At 48.4% G+C, this 27,225-nt stretch overlaps 2 protein-coding genes across 8 annotated transcripts in view; one reads left to right on the forward strand and one right to left on the reverse strand.

Moving 5' to 3' along the window:
* Positions 1 to 2,599, reverse strand: part of WRN (WRN RecQ like helicase) — a 41,876-nt gene extending 39,277 nt beyond the window's left edge. For all 3 annotated transcript variants that reach the window (XM_054065245.1, XM_009566149.2, XM_054065244.1), the window contains exons 1-2: positions 2,411 to 2,599; positions 261 to 489 (exon numbers count right to left, since the gene is read on the reverse strand). The gene's annotated coding sequence lies outside the window, so the exon portion shown is untranslated. The remainder of the gene's footprint in view (positions 1 to 260; positions 490 to 2,410) is intronic.
* A 281-nt stretch (positions 2,600 to 2,880) lies between these two features.
* The window catches only part of PURG (purine rich element binding protein G), a 29,248-nt gene continuing 4,903 nt past the window's right edge, over positions 2,881 to 27,225 (forward strand). For 4 of the 5 annotated variants that reach the window (XR_008449623.1, XR_008449624.1, XR_008449625.1 and 1 more), the window contains exons 1-2: positions 2,881 to 2,943; positions 4,422 to 5,246. Coding sequence is in view for 2 of the 5 variants with exons in the window: in XM_054065185.1 (XP_053921160.1) it covers positions 4,435 to 5,246 (812 nt within the window). In the remaining 3 variants the exon portion in view is untranslated. Of the gene's footprint in view, positions 2,944 to 4,421; positions 10,511 to 27,225 lie in introns of those variants that run through there. The other variant, XM_054065184.1, reaches the window with a different exon arrangement.

Genomic DNA, 27,225 nt, shown 5'->3' on the forward strand with positions numbered 1-27,225 from the left:
ACCAGCCACCTGCCTTAAGGACAGTCCAAAAAGGTCAACTTCAAAACAAGAACTATCACAAACATGGCCCCAAGGGCTGCATTTCCTGCACAGGATCTCATGGCCGTGAGCCCACAACCAGGACAAGGAAAATCGTGCAGAACGTCTATGACAAATGATGGTCAAAGGCAGGTGCTGCCCAGGCTCTCTGGTGTAGACTGGACAAAAGCTGAGGTCACTCAGGAATTCATCAGCCCTGAATTCAAACAAAATGAGCTCACCAAGCAGGCCTATTCCCAAGACATCAGGAAGCCAGGCGCATCCCCTGGAAATGGAAAGCACTCCACAGAGGTGTCAGAAGAGATTTAAATGAAGAAGACACGCTGTCTGAAACAGCATCTTTAGCCCTAATGACTGGTGTTTTCTTCTTAGTTGTGAGCAAATGACAACTGGATCAGAGCTGCTCCAGCTTCTCCCCAGACTGGTTCGTAATGTGGTTTAGGAATCCTCCTGGAAATGGAGCAAAATGGGTCACAAAGAAGACATTTCTCAACTTGCTTCTTCCTACCAGTCCCCAGGTGCTCAATATACGTTAACAGTAAAACTGGACCAGTACTTTCCAGCTGCGCTTCCTCGCTGACAAGAAAGCACCAATCTGAAGCAAATCATGGTGTTTCAGCTCTCCGGTACTCAAAAAGTCTTGTTAATTTTCTAAGGGATTATCTAGGCACGGCAAAATTTTCCCTTTGGTTACCCATCTGCTTCTACAGTAGCGGCACCAACCACCACCTCCAAGACAACTGCAGAAAATTATTTTAATACTAAAACTGCCACAAAAGAGCCACTAGTGAGATGCCTTAGTCAGAGCCACCCTCTTTTCCTGTGACCTGCAGCTGCTGGAAAGGAGAAGAAGCAGAGAAACAAGAAACAAGCAAACGATGGACACCCTGCAGCATCCAGGTCTTCAGGACTTACCCTGCATTCCCAGAGCCCACTGTGTGATGCCCAGCATTCACCCCGGCACCCTCCTCACACCCCCAGCACCCACCCCACGACCCTGGCACCCTCCCCACGCCCCCTCCTGGGTCCCCCAGCAGCCACCCCACGCCTACAATGCCTTCCCCACATCCACCCCACAGTCCCTGGTGCCCACTTCATGCCCTCAGCTCACATCCCCAGCACCTTCCCTGAGTCTCCCAGTGCCCTCCCTGAACCCACCCCATGGTCCCAGTACCTTCTCTGCATCCACACCACAGTCCCAGCACCTTCTGCGTGTATCCCAGTGCCCTCCCGACACTCTCAGCACCCTCCCCACATTTACACCACGGTCCCAGCACCTACCCCACACCTAGCCCATGGTTCCAGCACCTTCCCTGCATCTCCCTGCACTCTTCCTACATCCACCTCACGCACTCAGCGCCCTCCTTGTGTCTCCCAGTACCCTCCCTACACCCTCAGCACCCTCCCCACATTCATGCCACGGTCCCAGCACCTTCCCCGTGCCTCCCAGCACCTTCCCCGTGCCTCCCAGCACCTTCCCCGTGCCTCCCAGCACCTTCCCCGTGCCTCCCAGCACCTTCCCCGTGCCTCCCAGCACCTTCCCCGTGCCTCCCAGCACCTTCCCCGTGCCTCCCAGCACCTTCCCCGTGCCTCCCAGCACCTTCCCCGTGCCTCCCAGCACCTTCCCCGTGCCTCCCAGCACCTTCCCCGTGCCTCCCAGCACCTTCCCCGTGCCTCCCAGCACCTTCCCCGTGCCTCCCAGCACCTTCCCCGTGCCTCCCAGCACCTTCCCCGTGCCTCCCAGCACCTTCCCCGTGCCTCCCAGCACCTTCCCCGTGCCTCCCAGCACCTTCCCCGTGCCTCCCAGCACCTTCCCCGTGCCTCCCAGCACCTTCCCCGTGCCTCCCAGCACCTTCCCCGTGCCTCCCAGCACCTTCCCCGTGCCTCCCAGCACCTTCCCCGTGCCTCCCAGCACCTTCCCCGTGCCTCCCAGCACCTTCCCCGTGCCTCCCAGCACCTTCCCCGTGCCTCCCAGCACCTTCCCCGTGCCTCCCAGCACCTTCCCCGTGCCTCCCAGCACCTTCCCAACACGCGTCCCCCACCAACCTCCCCCCATACACTGCGCGGTCGCTGGCAGCCACCCCCCCACGTCCCAACCTCACGCCCTCAGCACCCACTCCACACTCTGCTTTAGCACATTCCTTGCACCTCCCAGTGCCCTCCCTGCACCTGCCCCACGACCGCAGCACCTTCCCTAGGTCTTCCAGAACCCTCCCTACACCCTCAGCGCCCTCCCCACGTCCACCGCACGCCCCGAGCACATTCCCCACGCTCCCCAGCACCCTCCCTACAGCACCGACTCCGCGCCCCCACCTCGCGACTCCAGCACCCGCACCCGTCCCATTTTCCCAAGCCCAATGCGGGGGAGCACCTTCGGTCCCTGTTCCAGCAAGCACGGGCCCCTCGGGCCGGCCGGCAGCAGGCGCGGAACGGCGGAAAAGCTTCCACACCACAGCCCAAACGCTTTATTTCCACACGGCGGGGAAGCCCCGGTCCCCCTTGCACCCTCCAGCACACGCAGCTCGGCAGCGGCGGCGGTGCACGTGTTTAGCGTCACGGCGCGTCGCGCGGCTATAACGTCACGCAATCAAGCCTGCTCCCCTCCCCACGGGGCGCGGGGTTACTCGAGGTGACGCGCATGCGCGGCGGCACGGCGGGCGCAGAGGCACTTGGGAGTTGTAGTCCCGGGGGGCAACCTCGGGCGAGTCGCCGGCGCCCACCGCGCTGCCGCCGCCGCCGCCACCGCCGCCGTCCTCGGCCGGGCGGGGCCGGGCCGGCGGGGCGGGGCGGGGCGGGGCGGGGGCGCGACAGCCCGTGGCTGCTGCGCGGCGGGGGGGCGGCGGGGCCGCCGGTTGCGGGCGGTGGCGGCGGCTGAAGGGCAGCGGCGGCGATGGGCTCTGCGGGGTGAGTGCCCGGGCAGGGGGCAGTGGGGGGGAAGGCAGTACTGAGGGTACGGCGGGGGCAAGAAGGGCGCGGAGGGTAATAGAGGGGCGGGGGGGGCAATACCGGGGCAGAGAAGTAACGAGGGGGCAGTACCGGGGCGGGGGAGGCAGTACTGAGGGTACCGGGGGGCAGTACTGGGTTAGAGGGGGCAGTACTGGGTCGGGGGAGCAGTATAGGCGCAAGGGGGGCAGTACCGGGGTAGGGGGAATACTGAGGCGGGAGGGTTCTGGAGGGGTATTACCAGGGCAGGAGGTGCAGTACCGGGGCACTGGGAGGGCAGGGGATAGTACTGGCACGGGTGGGGGCAGTACTGGGGCAGTTGGGGGCGGAGGGTCAGTGCCGAGGCACTAGGGGTACTGGGGTGGGGGGCGCAATGCTGAGGCACTGGGGACACGCGAAGCAGCACCAGAGCCACTAGGGGAACAGTACCGGGTGCAGTGGTGAGCAATCCCAAGCGCTGGAAGCACTGTGAGGGCAGGAGGTAGAGCTCTGGGGGCAGTGGGGCAGTAAATGCAGTGATGGAGGCACTGGGGAGCAGTACTGGGAGGCACTGGGCAGGCAGGAGATGAACCTCTGAGTGCACTGAGGCAAGAGGTGCCACGACAGTGGCACTAGGGGAGCGATGCTGGGATGCTGAGGAGCATGCTGGGGGCACTGGAAGGGCAGTGCTGGGGCAGTTGAGGGCAGGAGGGTACTGCTGGGGGGTGGAGGGGCACTGAAGGGGCAAGAGGTAAAGCTCTAGAGGCACTGAGGCAGCAGATGCAGTGATGGGAAGCACTGGTGGAATGATACCAGGGCACTGGGACAGTACTGGGGCACTGGGGGGACAGGAGGTGAAGCTCTGAGGGTACTGGGTCAGGAGATACGTCGCTGTGGGACACGGAGGACAGAGATCGCAGCTCTGGGAGGCACTGAAGGAAGGAGAGGCAAAGCTGGGGAGAATGCTGTAGGGAGGAAGGGCAGAGGTGGGTGATGGAGGGGAAAGCAGCAGCGTGGGTGAGGAGCCTACAGCAGGGAACAGGAGCTCTAAGGATGGTGGGTTGAGGGGCTCCTGCTTCCCACTGCAATGGGAAAGCTGGAAGTAATGCCAAGGGATAGGTCTGGGGGGCTGCCATGCCTGGGCTAAGGGGGCACGAGGAGGTCTGCAAGGGCAGGGTGGGCTGCCGGGATAGGAGATGACAGGGACGGCGAGGGCACCGGGGCCACTGGAAGGAAGGCTCCCTTGTCTGGGAGAATATCAGCTGGCTGGCAGGAGGCAGAGCAGGGGAGGGGAAGAGCACCCGGGATCCTTTTTCTGCGATGCTGCGTGCCGTGGCAGCGGAAAGGGATGCAGGCATCTTTGTAGGGAGAGCAGCGCCGAACAGAGACGCTGCCGAGAAGCTGAGCAGGCCCCCAATGCTAATGTTGTCATCTGTGTCTCTGTTATATATTATTTCCAGCTGATTGGTAAAGATGGAAAGAGGGAGAGGAGGAGGAGGAGGAAGGAACCTGGGAAGCTCTGGCCTGCATAGGAGCATTTATTCCCAGTCCCAGCAGCCATACCATTACCCGGTCTCCTCCCAGGAGGGCTGCATGGAGATCCAGGAGCTGGCCTCCAAGAGGGTGGACATCCAGAAAAAGCGATTTTATCTGGATGTGAAACAGAGCTCCCGAGGCCGTTTCCTGAAGATCGCCGAGGTCTGGATAGGAAGAGGCAGGCAAGACAATATCAGGAAAAGCAAGCTGACCCTCTCCTTGTCGGTGGCCACTGAGCTGAAGGACTGCCTGGGGGACTTCATCGAGCACTACGCCCACTTAGGCCTGAAAGGCGGCCACGGTCACCGTCACGAGCACAGCAATGACAAAGAGCAGCATCCCCGGAGGCGACAGCAGCACCCGCCACCCTCGCCTCCGGTGTCTGTCGGCTCCGAAGAGCACCCTCACAGCGTCCTCAAAACAGAGTATATTGAGAGGGACAACAGGAAGTATTACCTGGACCTGAAGGAGAATCAGCGAGGGCGCTTCTTGCGGATTAGACAAACCATGAGTAGAGGACCTGGCATGATGGGTTATTTTGGCCACAGCTTGGGACAGGAGCAGACAATTGTCCTTCCAGCGCAAGGGATGATTGAGTTCAGGGATGCTTTGGTCCAACTTATTGAAGAATATGGCGAGGGGGACATAGAGGATCGCCGGGGGGCAGGCGACGAGCCCCTAGAGCTCCCTGAGGGCACCTCCTTCCGAGTGGACAACAAGCGCTTCTATTTCGATGTGGGATCCAACAGGTATGGCATTTTCCTGAAGGTAAGTGAGGTGAGGCCGCCCTACCGTAACACCATCACAGTCCCCTACAAAGCGTGGACACGGTTTGGGGAAAATTTTATCAAGTATGAAGAAGAGATGAGGAGAATTTACAACAGCCATAAAGAAAAAAGAATGGATGCCAGAGGGGACAGTGGTGAAGAGCAAGAGGGTCTTGAATAGAGTGCATTGAACTGGCCATGTGGCAAAATAGACAAAACAAAACAAGCAGAAATTGGTGAGAGGAACTGACCTGTAGTAATTTCAAATCGCCCCATTTTTTTGTAAAGTCCTGTTCCTGATAGTTCTCGCTAACTCCAGTCCGTAATGTTATAGGAGTCTGGTTATCATGTTAATTTATCACAACAGCCCCAAACGTCTCCCTGTGTCTTACAAAAGTACCAACCTCCCAAGTCCGTATGAGTCAGCTGCTTTGAGTGTTGAAGACTATGGAAGTACACGTATCAGCACAAAAAAAATCCGGCACTCTGACCTTTAAATAGTTTAGGTAAGGCTTGTGTTGCACTTCAATGTGATACAAAAAAAACCCAAACCCCAAACCTTATGCCAAAATGTATCAGTTTCTGCTTATGATGGGTTTTCCAGGACTGAATTCTGCCTGCACTCGGTCAAAAGGCCGAGCAGCACAGCCATAGGGCATTTCCGACAAAAAATTGACTTCATGTGAATTGCTGGTATGTCTATGAGGAGAGGTAGAGGTTTTAACATTGGCGTCTGCTGGTTATTGAGTTTGAAATGATATTATGTGGGCGTAAAAGTTTGACAACTGGTCAGACCTTTATATTGTGCTGGTGAAGAGTGGAAAATTTGTTATTCACTTTATGTTTTTGTGCTGACCGAATAACCCAAGTGTCCCAGGATAGCGTAGTTCTACTTGAACGCTCAGCCTTCTGAATGAATGGCAATGAATAATAACCCACTCCTCAACTATGTGTTCTGCCCCTCTGAGGCTGGTGATTGTTTTTCATTTTTAATGCATTTGTCCAAAATTTCAGAAGGTATTTTTGTATTAGGGGTGTTATGGGTTCCAGCAGGCAGTTGTGGAGCGGGTATCGGGAGTCACCGAGGCTCCTGGTTTCTCTCCCAATTGTGAGATTAATGCGGTTATGTTACCCATGTGAGGAAAACAACCAGGTGTTTTTCGCCTCCCACTGCAAGGAAGACCTTTGCAGGGTTTGGTGCACCATTAGGTTCGTCTATAAAAGCATCTGTCTCGTACTTACCCATAATGTTTTTCGGAAGCCACGGTTAACGCTGCATTGGGTTATCTGTCATATGATTTTCCAGGTGGTATTGTAGGAGATGATATCTGTGCTCTGCCATCACCCCCTTCCTTCCTGCTCAAGCAGTTCAAGTCCTGATCTCCCACCACTGGCTTCAGTACTGTCCTGCTGAAGTGTCTGTAACCTAAATTTTACATCTTGCGATAGAAACTCTCTCCCTGGAGAGAAAATGTGTGCAATTGCCTGGTTAGGAGGTTGATGAAAGGCTTTGAAAAGTCTTTGTCATTCCTTAGAACATGAATACTTAGACCATAAGGGGTTTTGCCAGCCCTTGGGCGACCAGCTCTTTCCCCTCTGAAACCAGCAGGAGTCTGATTGACCAGCGACTTCCAATAATGCGTTGCCCACCTTTACAATTATTTTTAAGTAGGCATTACTGTATCAAATCAGATATTTATAATCGGTTGAATCGCTTTTTGTTGCGGAGTGGCCTAGTGTGCATGTGGTCCAGCTGTTTTACCACTACATGTTTCTTTATTTAATCTGTTGAGAAATGTATTTATCTCCAACCAGACTGTTCTTCGTCTGGACCCACCTGCACGCTGCATGGCCACACTCAATCTGAATGCTGTCATTAACCATGAGGATAAAAGTTGGGGAGGCAAGGGTGGGAACCAAGAGGATAATCTGGACTTGAGTTTGGGTACTAAAACTGCTCGATCTGTTTTAACTTTAATGAAAAAAAAAAAAGAAAAAAAGAAAAAAAAAAATAAAAGCTTGCACCAAAGTCACCAAAGAACCTTTAGGAAAATGTTACAGTTGTGACAAGAAGTAAAAAAGTTAATTTCACTGTTTTAGGTGATTTCCCCCTTTAAGTAAACCACACACATAGCAGTTACAGCAGCCAAGCCTTCAGCTTAGTGACAAACACTCCCATCCGTTTCTGCTTAGAGCGCTCTTTCAGGTACTTTTTCAACTCTCGGAGAGGTGTTTTCACTCCACCACTCCAATTGCTCGCGGACCACGATGAATCAGCTGGAGGTTAGACGAGGTACTGGTTCATTGTCGCTCTTAGGGCTTTGGTCCCAATGGTTTTAACAAGTCAATTAAAAAAAAAAACAAACCCAAACCAACATTAAAATAGCTCTACATTCTATTATTGGTGTGAAACCATAATTTAGTGAATGAGTCCTTGATGTGTACATTAGCATATCACTGACTGCTGCTGCTCGTCACAGTGCCTGGAGTAAAAAATTAACTTCTATTCCAACAAACCGGAGCTACGAATGTACAAACTTTTTACGCTCTCTTTCCCCTTCCTATTTCTATGTGGCATTCCTCCCCCACGAGCTTGACATCTCCCCGTTCCAGCCTTCCTTTGCCTCAAGGGATTGTAAAAGCTCCTACGTTGGAATTATCCTGAGTGACCATGTGTGTTGTAAGTGATCTTCCCTTCCCTGTGTTTCTGTAGCGTTGGTGAGGAAAATACTTGCAAAGTGATTGGAAAGGGATATTTTCTTCACCGTTTTAAAAGAAAAAAAAACATGCAAAATGGCTTTCCTTATTGCTGCCCAATTTTTTACCCCTGCCCTTTATCTTTTGTTAATGAATTGGCCTTCCAGCAAAGTTAGTTTATTGTAAATATCACCCAGGAATTCAGCGCCTGCTGGCTGCTGGGTCAGGCTTGGTGCTGACTTGCAGGTATCCCATAGGATCCCTGAATGCATCTACTCCCCCTGGCACGGGATGCACCTTAGTATCCAAAACTCGATGGGGATCATCACGTTCATAGCTGATCATCCCTGGGTAGACCGCCAGCCATGGGTTTCCACCACAGTGGAAAGCACCAATGTTTGGAATCTTGTCATCGGAGGGTAGTGCAGACTCACGCGAAACGTAGCAACGCAAGACTTTAATGGTGAGATTGGCAAATGGGTTCCTTATTATTTTTGGCAGCACAACTTCAGCTTCTGAGAGCAGCGATAATGCAGGCTGCTCATGCGCAGAAGGGCCCATCAGGATGCTCGGGAACACTGAATCCCTAATGCATTTTAAATGTTCGTTCCTGATGCCCTGAAACTGCCACGTCCCTTAAACTTGAGAAAACACAAGCTTATTTGCACTAGAAAGAACGGCCAAAAACCATCCTTAGGAGGACAGGGTGAAGAGCACCGGTCTGAACCTCTTTTTCTCAAGAGAGAATTTCCTATTCAAGCCCTCACCTCTGTTTCAAAATTGTATGGTCCTGGCAGAAAGTCTGTCAGTTCAATAATTAAGTAGTAATGCACTTTATATTGTGTAAATAATGCTAGGAGCACATTTCTGCTCCTGCTCTGGTAAGGGGATGCTTCGGTAACGAAGGCTAATGCTGAAAGCAGCTGTCTCCTGCATGCATGTGTCTGTTACAGACCTATCATCCTTGCTCAGTCCAGCTCCGCTCATATGTTAGAGGAGGATAGGCACTATATTGAGGATTCTTTCCAGCCACCAAGAGTGGGATGATGTTATTTTTTTTTTTAAGTTGTGATTTGCAGAGCTGCTGGGCCTACTCAGCTCCGCTCTCGCTGCGGCTCCGAGCCCCTTCTGCAAATCAGGCCCCTGACATTGCTGTCGATGCTTAAACTCAAGCTTTTCATGTATAGTCTCAACAAAGCCGAGTCCAGCAGCTCCCTCCTACTTGGCCTTCCTCACTGTTCCCATGGGGGCAGTCCCTAAAAAGCTTATCCCAGGAGGAAGGGGCTACAGGGACCTTGGAGCCAATGGGGGTTGTGTTGAGTTCAGCTCATGGAGTTGGCTTTCTCGGTGAAGTACAGAGGCAGGGGCATGCTAACGAAGGGTTGGGAAGCGTTTTGCATGTGCTGTGGTGAGGGTGACCCCCTCGGGTGCTCCGGAGGGGCTGGCAAAAGCTGCTGTCGCAGGTTTGTGGCATCAAGTCTGGATGATGGACTTCACCCGACAAGAAGCTGCAGTGGTTATTGGTAATCTTGTCGTCGTTAAGTGTTTCTTATCTGTATTCGATATATACAAATTCATATCCGCATATAGGCATTACTATATTTATGTGAGTATATTGTAGCCTGTAGTAGCTCGTAGCGAAATAATCTTATTTATCTGAAGTACGCAGTCTAAAGAGGGGAGAGTTTTCTCCTACTACTGGTCTGGATGAACGTGGTATTTCACTGAGAGCTGGTTGCGTGCGGTTTGTCGTGGCCCTTGTAAGGTTTCTGCTCTTATCCCTTAGGTTTTCAGCAAGGCTGCAAGGGAAAACTGAGTCAAGAGAAGGCAAAACTCTTCCTTGGAGTTGTTGTTGAGGTGAGAGCTGTAAGGAAGAGGCAGCTGCAGGTAGTGCCGGCCACATCATGTTTCAATGCCATTTTACAACCCCTGGCTCTGCAAATCTGTACTACCATGCTTGTAAAATCCCAGGCAGAAGTATTAAAATCCCATCCTTTATACAAAAGAAAAAAAAAGCAAGCAGTTACCAAAATCAATGTCAGCAGGCTTTTTTTCTGCTAAAGATGTCGTGGTCTAATGATTGCATCATTTATTTTTCCCTATGGCCCATTGAAGAGACCGGAACTCACAGGGAAGGGAGTTCATGGTGGTTAGGGATCCGGCTGCCGGCTTGACTTGCAGCCCTTTTCTCCAAGCGTAGTAATTTTTGTAGCAGAAAAAGGTTTATTATGATGTATTTTTATTGGGCAGAATTTGCACCCGGTCAAAAGTTAATTAATAAGCGGTTTTAGTTCTATGGTGTTCCTACTTTGCTATACATACAGTATATATATATATATATACACACTTGATAAAATAAATCTTAAAGAAAATTATACCTTCCTTTAATTTTCTATGCTGCTTCCTCCAAAAGTAAAATGCCCTTTATTTGTAGTTATTTACTGTGTTGTGATGTCTGAAACTCACCTTTCCCCTCCCCATTCCTTTCAAGTAAAGGTTGTATTTGAAATAAAGAGTTTATCCGAGTAAGAATGGAAATAATGGCTACACTTAACCTATCATATGCTACTTCCATAAACCCCAGCTGGGCTGAACATTGTCATTGGGGGAGCAAAGCTTGTCCAGCGCATCTGAGGTTTCCTGGGAGAGCATGATACATCCCTGTAGACGCAACATAGTACAGTGATGTCATCTGTCCATTCACTTTCATAGAATCATAGAATGGTTTGGGTTGAAGGGACCTTAAAGCCCATCCATCCAGTTCCAACTTCCTGCCATGGGCAGGGATACCTCCCGCTGGATCAGGGAGCTCCAAGCCCATCCAGCCTGGCCTTGGACACCTCCAGGGATGGGGCATTCGTCCTGACTCATTAAAATCTTATTGTGTAAATGCAAAAAAACCAAACAAATTTGAGCATCTGGAGAAACAGGATTCACCTATGAGGCTTTTTTGTCTGGGTACAAGTGAAACCCATGCAGGACTGTGGCTTTGTGGAAGGTCTTGCTTGCCCTCTGCATCCTTCACACTTTGGTTTGTTGTCGCTTAGCCCATCAGTGCTGCAAAATCACAGGTATGAATGTTTGGGGTGATCTGGTCTGCCTAAAAAATGGATGAATTCTGTCATGACCACAGGAGAAAAGCCCCAGCCAGGGGACATGGTGCTTCTGGACTTGGGTGTTTTGGGAAAAGCTAAAGGCAGATCTTTCTCTGCTCTGTTTCTCCAAAATCTACATTTTTATGGGCTGACACTGATCTTTCTTCCTAATATTTTGTCATGCCCTTGTTCAGTTCCCCACCTGTACCTCAGGCAACAGTATTTTAAAGCATCGAGGTGAAATAAAATACAAGAAATGCCTGATAGATGACATGGATTAAAAACTGATTTTCCAGAAATGTCAAAGCATAAATTGAAGTTTTAGAAGCCAGACGTCGTTTTGGCATTTCTGTGATGGATGTAATTAGATTGTTCCTTCCACATGCCGAGGCGTCATCCAAAACGTGAACTGTCAGCCTCAGGGCTCTCTTTTGTACATCAGCTTCTCGAAAGGTGTACGCTGGGCGTACCCCTTAGCCTTCTCATGCTTATCAGATGCGTTTTGTTTTAGTGCTGTTACCAGAGGTACTGGCCTAGCCTCGAGGTTCTGGGTTGCCGCCTCAATAAAACCATCATTAACAATTTGCTAATTCATCTTCCTAATTGACAGGCTCCCTTGAAATGCTTGGAGTGGTGCATGGAAATTGCTAGCTCTGTACAGAGCAGCTGCCCTGAATTAAAAAAGACATACTCTGTCTTTTAAGTGTTTCAGGCTCATCCTATGTACGAGGGAAGGAGAATGGCTCCTGCCTTGGAGTTGTTGGCTGGAAATGCAGCTGGTCAGATGTGTTCCTTAAATGCAGTGGGGGAGATCCATCCCACAGGCAGAAGTTTGCATCTGCCTGTTGCTTCATCTTGTCATTTGCCACGCAGAGGTTGATGGGGGGAAAAGATTGCCCTTCGTGTCGGAAGACAGCTAAAGGTCTCTGCCCAGCCTCACTAAACACAGTGTTGATACAACATCTGTGCATTTATGTGACACACAAATTAACATAGAGAGAAAATTAACACAGAGAGAACAGAGAGAGGAATATCTAGCTATATCTATATGCATATTAAAAATAGTCTTTTTTTTTTTCTGTTTCCAGTAGGTCCTTCCCTTTTGAGATGTTAAAACGTTAGCTGTCATCTTTCCCGTTTTCCATATCAGAGATGTTCAACGTGCAATACAAGCAGGGAGATAGATTTCCCAAGCAATATCGATGTACTATACTATTAACATTGCATCTTTACACTACAAATTGAGTGCAATAGCATCTGCATTCCAAAACAGCAGAGAGTCTGTAGGATAAAAGACACGGGTTAACCTCAGGCTTTTACAAGTATTCCCATCTGGTTGTTGTTCCGAGCACATGTTGTTGGCACGATGCGGAGGGAGAGGGGGAGTTAGAGCAGAGATAAGCGCTTCCCACTGAGGCAGAGGAACGAAAAGGCAGGAGGGGGAGGAGGGAAGCGAGGACAAGAATCGTGCTCCAGGGAATCGTGGTGCATGACGATGATTTTATCTGCAGTAGGAAGAATGGGTGGCACTGTCAGTGCAGGAGTCCTGCAGAGCTGGGGAAGGAGGCAGAAGCCTGGATCCTAATGCTTCCCTTGGACACCAGGGTAGGTCTCTTTGGCTGGGTCTCCTTCCTCTTCGAGGCACATCTGTCTGGCAGTAACATGTTCTGCAAGTGTCGAGTCTTGCCGACAAACCCTTCGGGGCCAATCAGGTCCAACGGATTGAGCTGTTGCTTTTGCAGCTTGCTTCTTCAGACTCAAGTGGCTTGGCTCTTCCTGTGCTGAGAGGCTTCCCCAGGAATACATGCAGAAGCTTAGAGGAGCATTCAAGTGTTGGTGGCCTGTAGGGTTTCCTCGTGCTATCCAAATTTATGGGTGCTTGCAGGTGATTTTCACCGGAGCCTTACTCCTCATGCTGCTCAGCCTGCCTCCTGCTCCAGTAACTGTGTGACAGAGGTTTATGTTATCGATGGGGAACTGCTCCTTTCTGTTGCAAAAGAAAAGTGTCAGTGAAGGCTAGAGAGGATCAGAGGGAAAGAAATCAGCTTTCAAGAAACAAACTCCATGCCTGTCCTTGCGGCGGGGTTTGGGTCATTTTTTTAACAAGACTCTTTGCAGATGAACACCACTTGTATCGCCTTTGTTTTCCTGAGCACTGACATTGATGCTTCGAGGTCTGATGTACAGAAGCGGTCAGTGTTAACAGCTGTTGAAAGCTGTGCTTCAAGCAAGTGAAGAGCTGTAATAACTGCAAGAACTCTGGAAAAGCTGTCAGCATCTCAAGCTGGGCCTCCTGATAATGGTGACTGGATCAGTTAGGCTTTATTCTACCTGTGCCTGTGTTCCCCACTGAAAAATGGGGTGACTGATACCTCCCTACCTCAAAGGGGTGTGATAAAGATGAGTTCATTCTAACGGTGTTAGAGTTTTTGTGATGATCTGATACTGATGATCTCCAAAAGCAAAGCAAGAGGAAATTCAGTGTAAAACATGCTGAGTTTGATATGCCGTGTTTGGAAGGTATGTGTAGGTAAGGCTTGGATTGCCTACAGAACAATGAATGAAAAAGAAACCTATGTGCTATAGGAGGAGGGAAAGTTGTAGGAGATTGCATAATTAAGCTATCTATGCATACGTCCAAATCAGCTGGAATTAAGGTTGCTCAGATAATCCTTAGTTCTGGCACTTCCTGACCTGTGATTGCTTGGCTTTCCAACTTTTTTTTCCCTCTTCTGTTTTGTATGAATCTTTCAGGTTAGAAAAGACCTTTAAGATCATCAAGTCCAACTGTAAACTCAGCACTGTCAACTCCACCACTAAACTGTGTCTCTCAGCACCATATCTCTACGTCTTTTAAATCCCTCCAGGGGTAGGGACTCCACCGCTTCCCTGAGCAGTGTGTTCCAGTACTTGACACCCCTTTCCATGAAGCTTAATTCGTGTGCTGTTGAATAACAGCGGGTTGCTCAACAGATTTGGGTTTTCAACCCTGAATGGAGCAAATATGAAGCCCTCCGCCAAGGGTAATCTTTAGCCTGTGTCATGTTCTTGTTGCTTTCTGATGAGTCTATCTTTTTCTTGAATCCAGAATTACAGAATCTAAAATCAGGAGAGGTCTTTTTGCTGTGAGCAGCTTCGAGTGGAGGAATTGCAAACGATAAAGGTTTTGTGCACCCAGCACACTGGGTTTTTTTGCCACAGTGTACTTGCTCCCTCCAGACCAGTTTGTAACTCTGTGTGCTCTTGAGTCCTCTTTGGGAGTGCCGCTACCAGGGCAGTCATTTCTCACTCTCGTCTGTACTGGAGTTTTTGCCTTTCTTTAATAGTTTTAGAAAATCCAGACTATTGAAATACCAGAGCACACATTTTTCCACAAAGCTCTGCAATAGTAATCTTTCCTATGCATGGTGGGGTGGCAGAACACCATCTATCATTCATGCCTCTGCTTATTTCTGAATAAGGTGTACAAAAAATGGCCCATCAACAGGCATTCTTCTAAATATTAAATATTAAATATTAAATAGCCTCCTAAATACTAAACAATACACTCTCCCCATTGTCATGATAGAAGCTGTAATTCTAGCACCAACAAGATACCTGTTTAAAGACAAAGGTAAAGAATGCATCTAGTGACAATACAAGCTCCCCACGCCAATTTGTTTGGAAATATAGGTTTTTCCCTTGTGTTCCCAAATCTCCAAGGACTAATTCAGAAAAATGTGTTTTCATCATGCAATAATGTGAATAGTCACCAAGATATTTACATGACTTCACTAGCTTGAACTATGTTTGCGTCTGAACTGGCCCTCCTCTGCTTGTCCTGCCCCTCCTGTTTCATAGAATTGTAGAATCAAAGAATGGTTTGGGTGGAAAGGGACCTTAAAAATCATCCGGTTCCATCCCCTGCTGTGGGCAAGGATACCTCCCACTGGATCAGGGGCTCCAAGCCCCATCCAACCTGGCCTGGAACACTTCCACCACTTCTCTGAGCAACCTGGGCCAGTACTTCCTCACCCTTGTAGGAAAACATTTCTTCCTAAGATCTACCCTAAATCTCCCCTCTTTCGGTTTAAAACCATTCCTCCTCATCCTATCCTACCGTCTCCTACCATTTCCTCTCCTACCATCATCATTCGTGCTTACACTTCGTCTTTCCCTCCTCTAACATTGATGGGCTTTCTGATTTCCTGCAGCATTAGTGGCTCTGTCTTCCCCAGGGATATCTTCCTTTTCTCCAGATAAGTTTTAAGCCTCTGTATCGATTTCCTGGGTGGCGAGCTATGCATTATGCCACTGAGAAAGCCTTTCAGCTACCTTGTCTTAACGTGGCTGTGTTGCCATCTCCTTTCCAGCTGTGCTGCAAGCAGCACCCTCCCAGCTGTGCCTGAAGAACCTGAGTTTTTGGGTTTTTTCCAGCTCCCAGAAGCTTCGGCTGCACTGGAAGTTAATTGGATTTTCTTTAGTAACATATTTATTGCGAGGAGATGTGACAATTTTGTGTAGGTATAACTGTAGAGAAATTCCTCCTGTTCTATGCAGGTTCTCCCACTGCTCTATAATCACTTGACACGTAGAGCCAACCTCCTTCCAGAATCACTGTGTATGACTAACATCTGTCGAGCAGCAGTTGCTCCTTCCTCCCTCCTCTTCCTAGGGAAAAGGCTGAATGTGCCAATGCAGTCCTGGTATTTTCAACATAAATTAATTATCCCTGCTGCTCTGCGTTAACACTGTAAAGGCTGAGCTGAAGCACATTGTGTGCTGGCAGTAGCCAACCCCGACAGCTTCGCAGCGTGGGAGCAAACCTGAGGGCTCATGGGGGTCAAAGTCTGGTGTTTGCATCGCTCCCACTGCTTCCCTGGAAATCTCTTGTTGAATAGGAGCTGGTTTGTCTCTGGAAGTTCCGCTTTGACCATTGCTGCTTTGCAAAGGGTCATTTTTGCTCTGAGTGTAGCGTAGAGGAGTTTGCTCTGCTCCTGTGTGGTTGGGAGCTACTTGATGTAAAAAGGGCATCTCTCCTCTGGGAATTAAATCCCCTGGATTAAACGAAACTCAGCATGCAGACAGCAGATGTGTTTCTGTTTGGGAGGCGGTCATGGTACCTGCTTTTTCTTTTCTTCCAGCTTTTTGAACACTCCCAGGGTCTTTATAGCACTGATCAGAACAGATGTTTGCAAGGGAACAGAGTTTTTCCCAGCTAGGCATGGCTTTGATTCAGCTCTTTGCAGTAGTATTTATCCTAGACCTTATAACTCAGTTCCTGCCTGCCGAATGCTTTCCTTTTCCCTTTGCCTTTCGCCGTGGGTACGGGATTATATGGATGTGACTGTGTCTAGGAGTTAGTCCTCCAGTCTGGGAGGGATTTTGGGGCAGACTGCTGTGTTTCTCTAAGCTCTGATGATTTTGCAAATTCCCAACAGGAAATACCAGGGGGAAGAACTAAACCCAGGGGCCCTAAAACTTTGTTTGACTAAACTATGTATGTGTTTCTAGCTTCTAAATGAACTCTGGCAAGGGGTTTTGCTCAGCTGGTGTTAATCTAACACATCCATCTCCCGTTCCACCTCAGTCATGAAAAATCATTTTCCTTTCAAGTCCTTTAAATCTGTAGTGTTGATGTGATCACTTCCCTTTCTCTCTAAGATAGAAAAGGGTTTGTTGGACCCTTCATGAAGGTTGTGTGCACATCTCTGTACTTAGTGGTGATTTGGTTTTAATTTAAGCATTTTTAATAATCCCCCCCATCCTGGTAAAATTAGGGAAAGAGTGTTTTGGCTCAGGCATTTACTTGTAAAGCTGAGAATGTGCACCATGTTTCACAAGGTGAACCAGACCTCATGTTTCTTATCTTAGAGTGTATCCTTTAAACTGGTGTTTTATTTCTTACTCTGTCTGGCTGCAAAACATCCAGGTCACTAAAGCAGCATGGGTGTCAACTGCTGCAGATGCTTATATGGCTCAATGCTTAGGGACATTTTTATCTTGCTTTGCTCGCAGGGCCTGGTCCTGACTGCATTGTTCCTTTTCCCAGTTTGACCACTAAAAGTATTTACCAGTCTGGTTCATGTCTGATGGGCAGCCTGGCTCAAGAGTGCTAAATCAGACTTTTCCTCAGGAGTTCACAACGTGTTTTTGAGCCCTTGCATATGAACCTCTTTGGGAATGTTATGCAAAGCCAAAACATGCCTCAATTCCCTGCATCCCTGTGCATTTGCTAACTGCTGGAGCCGCAGTACAATAAGATGCATAGTTGGTTATATTTTTCCCAGGCGGTCATTTTCCTCTGTGTCTGTTTTGGTATGCTTTGGCCTTAACCATCCTATGGACCAAAGGCATCTCATCTGCTTCTGCAGCCGTTGCATGGACAGTGGTGCGTTGGGAGATGTTAACTCTAGATTGAAGCAGGTTCTTTTGGGGCTTGGGGAGATGCTGCAGCAAAGGAGCAGGTATTAAACCATGCAGCCATTCATTCTTTCTGTGATCATTCTCTTGTTGAGCAGGGCTGCACAAACCAGTTACCTGGGGCAGGTTTGATCATGCTGCTTTGTCTGAACAGCGAGTGTGCAACGTCTCTCTTGTAGTCACCATACAACAGCGTCCCCAGGGATGAGTTTTACTGCGTCTGCTCAAGTATTGCTCCGAGCTTAGACTCTTGCTTCTTGCCACAATTCAATGCTGTGACTGGATCCTTTGTTTTGTGTAGCTTTAATTGTGTTTCTTAGAATGCAGGCTGCAGTCTGGAAGTATGCGTCTTGAGCTAAACGTTGCCAGGATTTCGTCCTCCTCAGGACATTTAAATTGGCTGTGGAACAATTAAAGTCGTTTTCCTCTGTGTATGTAACAGCAAGGCGCTTCCATATCAGTTTGGGAATCGACCCAAGGGTTTGATGTGGGTTAGTCAATTCAGATACGTGGGATGAGCATGCCCACAGCAAAGCAGGCACAAAGATGTTGCGATAAGAGCTGTGCCTCTGCCAGGTCTCCCATCTACTCTCTTAAAGTCCTGTGCTGGCTCCGGTTGCTGTAGTGGGTGACAATGCAGGGAGCCATCAGGACCAGAGACCATCCCAGCCTCCACGTGAGACCTGGGTCAAAGTGGCATTAGAGACCTGAGCTAGGCAAGGGACCACCACCCACATATGTTTTATATCCTGATATAACTACAAACATAAACAGCTTTATTTCGGATAACTTTAGCCTCCCTTTTCTGCCTCAGGATTAACCCTTGCCTGATGCTCAAGGCAGCTGGTCTGGGGACCATGTGGATGTTTCTGTCCTGGAATTGGCATGTGCCAGCATGCAGTCTGTGCGTAAGCTTCCTGCAGCCCAGCCCCTGCGCTCAATAACAGCATTTTTTGCTTACGCCAGCACAGCCATTCCTCAGCACTGTCAGGGGTGACTCTTTGAGCTACAAGTGATAAGTTCCTGCTAGCTATCTTATTAAAAAAAGAAAGAAGGAAAAAAAGGAGGGAGGTGCTGGAGTCACCTAATAAACACTCTCACAGATGCTGCCAGGTTTTAGCTGTGGGTTATCTTGGTGAAGGCACATTATAGAGGCTTTTCTTTAAAAACAACTTAAAACTCTCAGTTTATTTGGCACTGCATTTTTGTGCTGGATGTGAGCGTCCCCAAGAAAACCACAATCCCAAGCGTAAAGCAGAGGCGGTTCCCACTTACTCCTCCCCACAACAGCAGACCACAGTGTAACCTGTGGCTTTTTCTCACCTCTTTTCTGCTTGTAGGGGACACCCTCTGAAGTAGAGATAACCTCCCTAAATGTGCTTACCCCTTTTTAGACAGCTCACAGTTTCTGAAAGCTTCTTGCCATTTCTGAGATGATATAAGAATGCGGAGAGACTGCAACCTGGCAAAGATGCAGTCGCTTTTGCTGCCTAAGCCATAAAATAGAAGATATCATCCCCAACGTATTACTGCAAGCCCTCCCAAAAGAGGAACAGAATGTGAGAGGAGCAAGCTCTTGAGACGTGAGCTAAGAGGTAAGAGTGAAGACTGAGCCATGGCTTGGCCTTTGCAGGCTGTTTTGGAGAGAACAGTGTTTCTCTGAGGTGGACTGGTCTACCACCCATGTTGTCTGCCTCCAGATCTCCTCCTGAGATAGGCTCTGGAGTGCCCTCCTGCAGAGACATGCAGCCTTCTTAGCCCCTCTGTGCCACAGAGAGAAGGAGAAAGCATCAGCTGGGACATCCGCTTAACTCCCTTCCCTCAGGCTCTCCACAAAGGAAAGTTCACCCTCCTCCTCCATACCCCAGAGCCTTAGGGCTGCTCTCTGTTGTTCAAAGGCTATGCCTATCTCTTCCTCTCCGTGAGGCTGAAGTCTTTTTCGCTCACCTCAGCCTAATCACCAGCCTCCTCCAGACTTCTAGTCTTCCAAGAGCTTCCCACCTTTCTAGCCAAGCAGTATATTTTCTAGAAGGAGAAAAATTGGTAGCCCTGTGCTAGCAATACCTGGAATCCTGTTGAAGGAATTTTCTTCCTCTCCCTTGAATTTTGCATGAATGCAGAAACAAATGTGAAATAAGAATTGTAATATCGGGAAAGGGGGGATCAGAATAGAACGTTCCTCTGGACAGGGTTTGATGCAATTTGAAGCTGCTTGTAGAAGATTGGCTGGAAGGTAAACTGATTTGGGCTAAAAAAAGCTGGTGCTGTTAAACTGTTAGTGATTCTTCAGTAGATGGTCCAAAATAGCTTGCTTGGTGACCTCCTACCTCTAGGGAAGATAAACGTATTTTTGGTCTTAGATTGTAGGTGCAATTTGTGCTGGGAAAAAAATTATGTTCTTTAGAAACCATCTCAGGATGGCATTTACTGTCAAAAACATTACATAGAAACAAAAACAAACAAAAAAATCACACTTCTGAATTAACACCAGGCGAGCGTTTGCGGAGAGTTCTCACTGAGGTAGCCAACGCCGCTGAATTCATATTATATACGATTTATAATCCACCTTTCTGCCTTTATGGCAACACAAAATATCCCATAAACCCATGTGTACCCCAAGAATGGGCTGTGATTACATGAGCAATGAGCTCCTGTATTCGCAGCATCCTGCTTTGCATGTGGGCTCAATCCATTGACCGTAGAGGTGTCGTCTCCCCTCCAGTCTTCCCGTGCTGTGTCAGTGCTGCAGCACCCGTACAAGGTGGTAGAGGCTGAGGTGGGTGTTGAGTAGAAGGGCTGCATTCAGGAGCAGTACTTGGTCACCAGCTGTTGTCTAGGATGCTGTGTTTTTTCTGTACAGCACAAAAAAAAAAAAGTGATTTCTGGATGAATTTCAAGTCAGGGGACTGTTTCCTGCCAAGCCAACCTCCCCACCGTCTCAGCTGTACATTATTCTCTTTTTCTTTCCACTGGCCCTGTTATGCACCGCTCAACAGCTGCTGCATTTAATCCCAGAAGCTGTAGTTGGTAGAGAGCAAAGTGATCTCCATATAACCTCTATCTTACTCATAAGTGTGCATTATGAAGCTTAACCGATGGTAATAAAATCTTTTGCTTTCAACATGCGGTCCCTATGGTCCAATGTTCCCATCTTCAGGCACCGTCATTATAGCAGGGCGATGTATTGGAGTTATTCTCCTGCCCCCCCCGGAACGTGTCTCATAATGCTGGGTTCAGGCATCATCAATGTCTAGCAAAGCATGTGGATACCTAGTGAGGAGAGGTGGAAAACACCAAGCAAAGCCCTTTCCATGGTAGTGAGTTGGTGGTGGTGGTGTCCCCAGGTAGAAGCAGCAGCTGTGGTCGCGAGGTCCCTGTGATTACATTTGTCATGTACACCCCATGGACACATTTGCTCTTTGATGAGGACTATCTTGATGTTCAAGAAAAAGCTGTTGCAACTTGCTGAGGTCCTTGGTTCCATGCGTGGCTGTGACACAAAGGTGCAGGTTCACATCTCCATGAGTTTCACAGTGCAACGTTGTGTTAGAGCCTCTTCAGGGACTACGGTGCTGTGTAGGGGAACAGAAACAGATTGCATGCCTGCTAGTTGGGTTTTTTTTTTTGTGCAGAAAGTCTGCATTTGGAATTTCATTGATGCTTTTATTGAAAGCATCTTTTCACATAAAAATAAATTGAAGGTTGTGTGATTTTCCTTCTCTAAGCCAAAAGCATGAATTTCAAATGACACTCACAAGTGTTATTTTTGGGGTACGGTGGGTTGCGTTACCCCTATAGATGGTGTTTGTTGAACCAGGTGCAGCTTCCTGTACTTGAAGTTCATAGAATCACATAACGGTTTGGGTTAGAAGGGACCTCAAAGCCCAACCAGTCCCACCCCCTGCCATGGGCAGGGACCCCTCCCACTGGCTCAGGGTCTCCAAGCCCCATCCAGCCTGGCCTGGAACCCCTCCAGGGATGGGACAGCCACGGCTGCTCTGGGCAACCTGGGCCAGGGCCTCCCCACCCTCACAGCAAAACATTTCTCCCTAAGACTCACCTCTTTCAGCTTAAAACCGTTCCCCCTCATCTTGTCCTTGCCCTCCCTGATCCAGAGCCCCTCCCCAGCTTTCCTGGAGCCCCTTTCAGCACTGGAAGCTGCTCTAAGGTCTCCCTGGAGCCTTCTCTTCTCCAGGCGGAACAACAACTCTCCCAGCCTGTCCTTGTATGGGAGGTGCTCCAGTTCTTGGATCATCTCCATGGCCTCCTCTGGACTTGCTCCAACAAATCTATGTCTTTACTGTGCTGAGGGCTCCAGAACTGCACACAGGGCTTCAGGTGAGGTCTCACCAGAGCAGAGCAGAGCAGAGCAGAGCAGAGCAGAGCAGAGGGGTAGAATCCCCTCCCTCACCCTGCTGGTCCCACTGCTTTGGATGCAGCCCAGGATACAAGTTGTCTTTCTGGACTGCAAGCGCACGTTGCTGGCTCATGTTGAGCTTCTCATCCACCAGCACCCCAGTTGATAGCATTTAGTTTCAAAGCAGAATTTCCCAGGCAGAGTACCCACAGAATGGCAGCAATCCGTATCGCAATAGAGAGCTTTTTCAGGCAACGCTAACACAGCTTTTTTCTGGAGATTGCCATTTTGTAAACAAGCTGCTTCTTGAGCAGCACAGCTACGACTACAAAAGATGGATGATTATTGCTTCCTGGAATCGGTCTTCCGCTGCGGGATCTGGTTTTTGTTGCAATAATTAGCATAGAATTAAAAATGGCCCCGTGTCTTCGCTTCACATTACGCCTCTGATACTGAGTGAGCTGGGATTGCATTTTACTCGGCACTAGGCTGTGGCTGGGAATCGCACTATCCATCACTGAAAATCAGCATTTAGTTGTGGCACGTGGATATCTGCAGAAGCCTCCACCTCCAAAAATAAAACATTGCTTGTAATAAACTTTCAAATGAGTTGGGTTTTGGAGGCTGGAAAAGTTGCCAAGGATATTTAGATCAAAATCTAGTGCAGCAGCTGCAGCAGGGTTTTACCAATGCCTTTAAAACCCAGAGCTGAGGCTGAAGGGGAGGTCCTGGGATTGTCATCTTTGGGAGAAAATGCTCTGTTTTCGCAAGCGCTGAGCTCCTGAGGTGAGGGGATGGAAGGGCATTGCTGGAGCACATTCCAGCCTGCAAGGAGTTGCTTCCAGCCCAGGGTGAAGAATCCGCACAGACCTTAGCAGGGTGATTTGATGCACCCCGTTTCCAGCGAGCAGGGTCCTTGCTTTTCCAGCATGAATACAAAGGTATGGTTGGGCTTGCAGCTCAATGCAAGGGACCAAAAAAGCAGATGTTGGCAGCTGAACTAGGTGATGGGGAAGTCAGTGGAAAGGGTGTGTTTAAAGAGAGAAAGGAGAAGTGCCTGATGTCCATCAGGCTGAATCCTCCTTTTCCAGCCTCTTTCCAGGAGCGTGCTGATCCCAAGTCCTTCTTCAGAGTATTTTCCTTCATGCAAGTGAAGGCGGGATGTTAGGAATGCTAGGGCTAGCACGCAGCCTTCTCTCCCAGAAAACCCATAACAGCTTTTCTATTTAAAAATTTAACAGGGTTGCCAGTCCAGGTGGAGGCAAAATTGCCAGAAGTCTCAGCTGTGGACAATGGTGTGTCCTTAGGACAAACTAGAGCAGCAAAAATACGGCGTGATGTGAAAAATTCCTTGTGAGAGCAGTGCCGGAAATTACTGTGCAATTTGACGCTGTGTCCTAGCAGTAGATTTATTATCCTCTTTCAAATCATCTGCCAAAAAACCCTTACAGTCAGAAGACAGGAAAGAATGTATTATAAAAAGACCTGGAAAATGAGCAATTTTTGATATGGGAGTTTTCAAGCTGGTAAATTTTCTGTATGTACAATGTTTGGGTTTCATCTCAACATTGAGGTCAACGGTGCTTAAAGCAAACATGATCCCAGCACCTACATATAGCAAATGGTGATATATGCCAAGATCAGGCTCGAATACGGTCCTCCAAGCTGCTTCTCTGTCCAGCATAATGCTCAACAATTGCTTTTAATCCCACCAGACTCCAACATAATTTATGATAAAGCTGTGGTGTGGAAGCTGGCACAATTCTGCCCTGTAGCACTCACTGATGGACTTATTCCTCGCTGGCAGCCAGTTCATGGCCACCTACGTGTCCTTCTCTACTTTCCCCAGACCTTGCTGAGTTTTGGTGTATCCTATCAGCAGTGTTCTTACTTGGATGGTGGTTTGAGATAGTTGGGTTTCCCCACCGTACACTTGCACCACGAGCCCTACTGTCTGTGGGACACTGCCAGTCTCACACTGCCCTTCTCCAGCTCTCACATCTCCAGGCTTCTTTCTTTCCAGTTCTGTGTCTGCAAAGGTGGACCTACATCCATAGCCCCTGGCGGCGCAATCTTGTGTTTTGCTAGTTTGAATACAGGTTTTTACAGCAGTAGTGGAAATAAGCGGCCTGGGTTTGTAATTCTTTTCCCCTGGGGTGTTAGTGTTATCTGCTTCTGAAAACCCATTTACAAAGAGCTTTCTCAACTATAAAAAACTTTGTACCCAGCTCAGCCACAGCAGATGCTGGACAACCAGATGTTGCCTCCTTGGAAGAGTTGACAGCAATGCGTGCAGGCAACTTGGAAGAACCACTTATGCTATTCAGTGACCTTTTTCTAGGGTGCCTGCTGAAACATAGTGAGAATTGGATGTCTGGTTTCCCCTTTTCCATTTGCCACTTTTGTTTTGGGAGAAAACACTCTGTTTTCACAAGTGCTGAGCTCCCAAGGTGAGGGGATGGAAAGCTGTTGCTGGAGCATATTCCAGCCTGCAAGGAGCTGCTTCCAGCTCAGGGTGAGGACCAGGACTAATGCAGACCTTAGCAGGGAGATTTGATGCACCCCATTTCCAGCGAGCAGGGTCCTTGCTTTTCCAGCATGAGTATAAAGGTAGGATTGGGCTTGCAGCTCAATGCAAGGGACCAAAAAGGCAGATGTTGGCAGCTGGACTAGGCGATGGGGAAGTCAGTGGGAAGGGCGTGTTTAAAGAGAGAAAGGAGAAGTGCCTGATGTCCATCAGGCTGAATCCTCCTTTTCCAGCCTCTTTCCAGGAGCGTGCTGATCCCAAGTCCTTCTCCAGAGTATTTTCCTTCATGCAAGTAAAGGTGGGACCTTAGGTATGTCAGCGTTTACTAGACTGCTTTCATTGTCTTGTTCTTGCATTAATTGTCCTTTGACTGGTAGGGTGGTTAAGAGAAAAAAGCCAGCTTAATGCATAGTCAGAAAGATGAAATAACAAAAAAGCAAACCACAAATAAATAGATAAATAGGCTAACTGTAAGATAGCGTGTAAAAGGAGGCAGTCTGCGGTGCGACTCCTCTGTAAAGTGCATGATAAGCGTCGCCGAAGCTTGTTGCAGACACTGTGCAGGCTTTCCAGGCTTGCTTTTGCTAGACTTTGAGTATCATAGTTGCAAAGACTCGTAAATGTTCTGAGAGACTCTTGGTTTTGGGGTGGTTTTTATTTTCTTCGTAAGCTGTGACCACGTGCTTTCTGAATGGGTTTGTAGTGATGGAGTTAATGGAGCTGTTCTTTATCGTAACCTAAAAGGTGTCAAGTCTTTTGCTCATCTGTGTTCCACAAGCTGAGCCGTAGTGTTATGCATCTCTCCGCGATGGTGTGATTTGAAGCACTTTTGGTGTAGCATGTGCTGTTGCAGTGCTGTCCGGTTTTAGTTTCACCCCTGGCTATCTACCCCCTGTGTTCTACTCGTGTTTTGGACACTGAACCAAACTGACATGGAAACTAGCACTTTAAGTACTAGTAGTCACTTTGCTTCTGACTATATTGAGCACTGCACTTTTTGTAAGTACTTCTAGCACTGAGTTTTGAACTGTTTATTTTCCCGAGTCTATTTAGCCTTTTAGGCACGGTGTTAATTACTTAGGGGCCATCAGAATATAATTTTGAGGTGTACATGACCACTGTCTGGTGCCTGACTTCCATTACATATCCGCTAGCTATTTTATAAATTAGGGAACTAAACCCATCCAAGCTTATTTTTACACTCTGAACAAACATCTACATCACTGACGTCCAGGCAAACGTGGTTGTTGTAAACGTTGAGGTCATCCAGAGACTCAAGCGCATGGCTTTTAAAAACACCAAAGATACAGGAGAAGTCTGAAAAGGGATCAGGATGGTGCAAGGTTGGAATTGAGTGGATCACAGGACACAAAGCAGACCGAGAGAGAGAAGTGTAGGGGAAGTGCTCTTGTTTTCAGTACGAGACTTGGGTCTGCATTAGCAGGTTGTGTCCATGCGACAGCGAAGTTAAAACCAGTCTGAGATGCTGATATCAATAAAGACTGCGCTCAAGCCATTGCAATAAAAGCCATCATTGTGCCTGTACTGAAAGTGCTGTTGAGATTGGTCATGGGTTTAAACTACAAAACATAATTTTTAAAGAAAAAGACTTAGAGCTGATTTAGAAGAAGGGGCATAATAACCATGGGGTTTGCTGTTGCATTTGAAAAGCGGTGTTCGGAGTTCTTCGGATCTCATGTTAGGAGGCAATTCTGATGTGCATTGCTGTTCTCGTTAAATTCCTGTGGTATTTCAGAACGGCTGGTCGGGGACCAGAGCTCCCTTCACAGCAAGAAATCAGCAGGGTAGAGTTTGTAGTAAACATAATCATAAATCTCTAGGATTTGAAATGGGATGGTGATCCCTGAGATGCAGAAAAATCCGGGTTTTGATGTCCCAAACTACTCTCAACCAACTGATGGTGGTTCACTTCTTTAAAAGCCCTTGTGGGTTTTCAATAGCAGCAGATAAATCACAGTGGTCATGAGGGTGCTGCATTTCCTTCATGCTGGAGTATCCACACTTGGGACTCCTGCTCATCCTTGTGGATGAGCCAATAGTCAATCCAAGTCCTCCTCTGGCAATACTCCTTGATGGGATTTTCTCCCCAGTGACACTTGATGGATAAATCCTGCTGTTACAGCATGATCAGTCTGAATGGAGAAAAGCAAATTAGATCTTCTCCTTCACTGCTAGCAAGCAGACCTGGTGGAAATAACCTTCAGCAACAAATAAATAGGTGTCTGGGGTTTGCTTGTTGCAGCAGATAGAGGATTTTTTCCGCCCAACTCCAGTTTTGGTGGCTGGTTTTGCTTGGGTTCAATTCCAGCTTCCTTCTTCAATAGACCTTCATGGATTTGTGTGTACAGTGGGACTGAAGGTGGTTAAAAACCACAAACGCTGAGCAACCCGAAGTATTATGCTCTTATGTCCTCTATTATTTGGTTTAAAAATGGAAATAGAATCCAGATTTTTTTTTCTTTTTTTTTGCCTTTCTCCCCCAGCCAAATTAACCCTACAAATCTAGCTTTAAAGGAACAGCACCTGGCAATGTTGCTGCTATATCCAAGCCCTCAAAACGATAGCGAGAGGACAGCCTCTTCAGAGAGGACCTCAGCAACTCAGAGCCCTACATCCCACTTGCTGTCATGAGGATATAGGCAAGCCCTTTGGGAATTTCAGCCCCTTACTAAGCTCACCGGCCCTTGAGTCCTTATAAATTAAGCTTGTGAGGAAGGGGGATGTGGAACAGGTCTTTTTTTTTCTGATTTTCCCACAGAGGTGTAGTTTTTTTGCCCACTGGAGTTGGCATCTTGTCCATTGGGAAGGTAGAAGTAAGCGTTTTCTCCTGCACAGCACGTGAGGTGCAAATGCAAAGCCTAA

This window comes from Cuculus canorus, chromosome 4, assembly GCF_017976375.1.
Source record: "Cuculus canorus isolate bCucCan1 chromosome 4, bCucCan1.pri, whole genome shotgun sequence".
Classification (NCBI taxonomy): domain Eukaryota; kingdom Metazoa; phylum Chordata; class Aves; order Cuculiformes; family Cuculidae; genus Cuculus; species Cuculus canorus.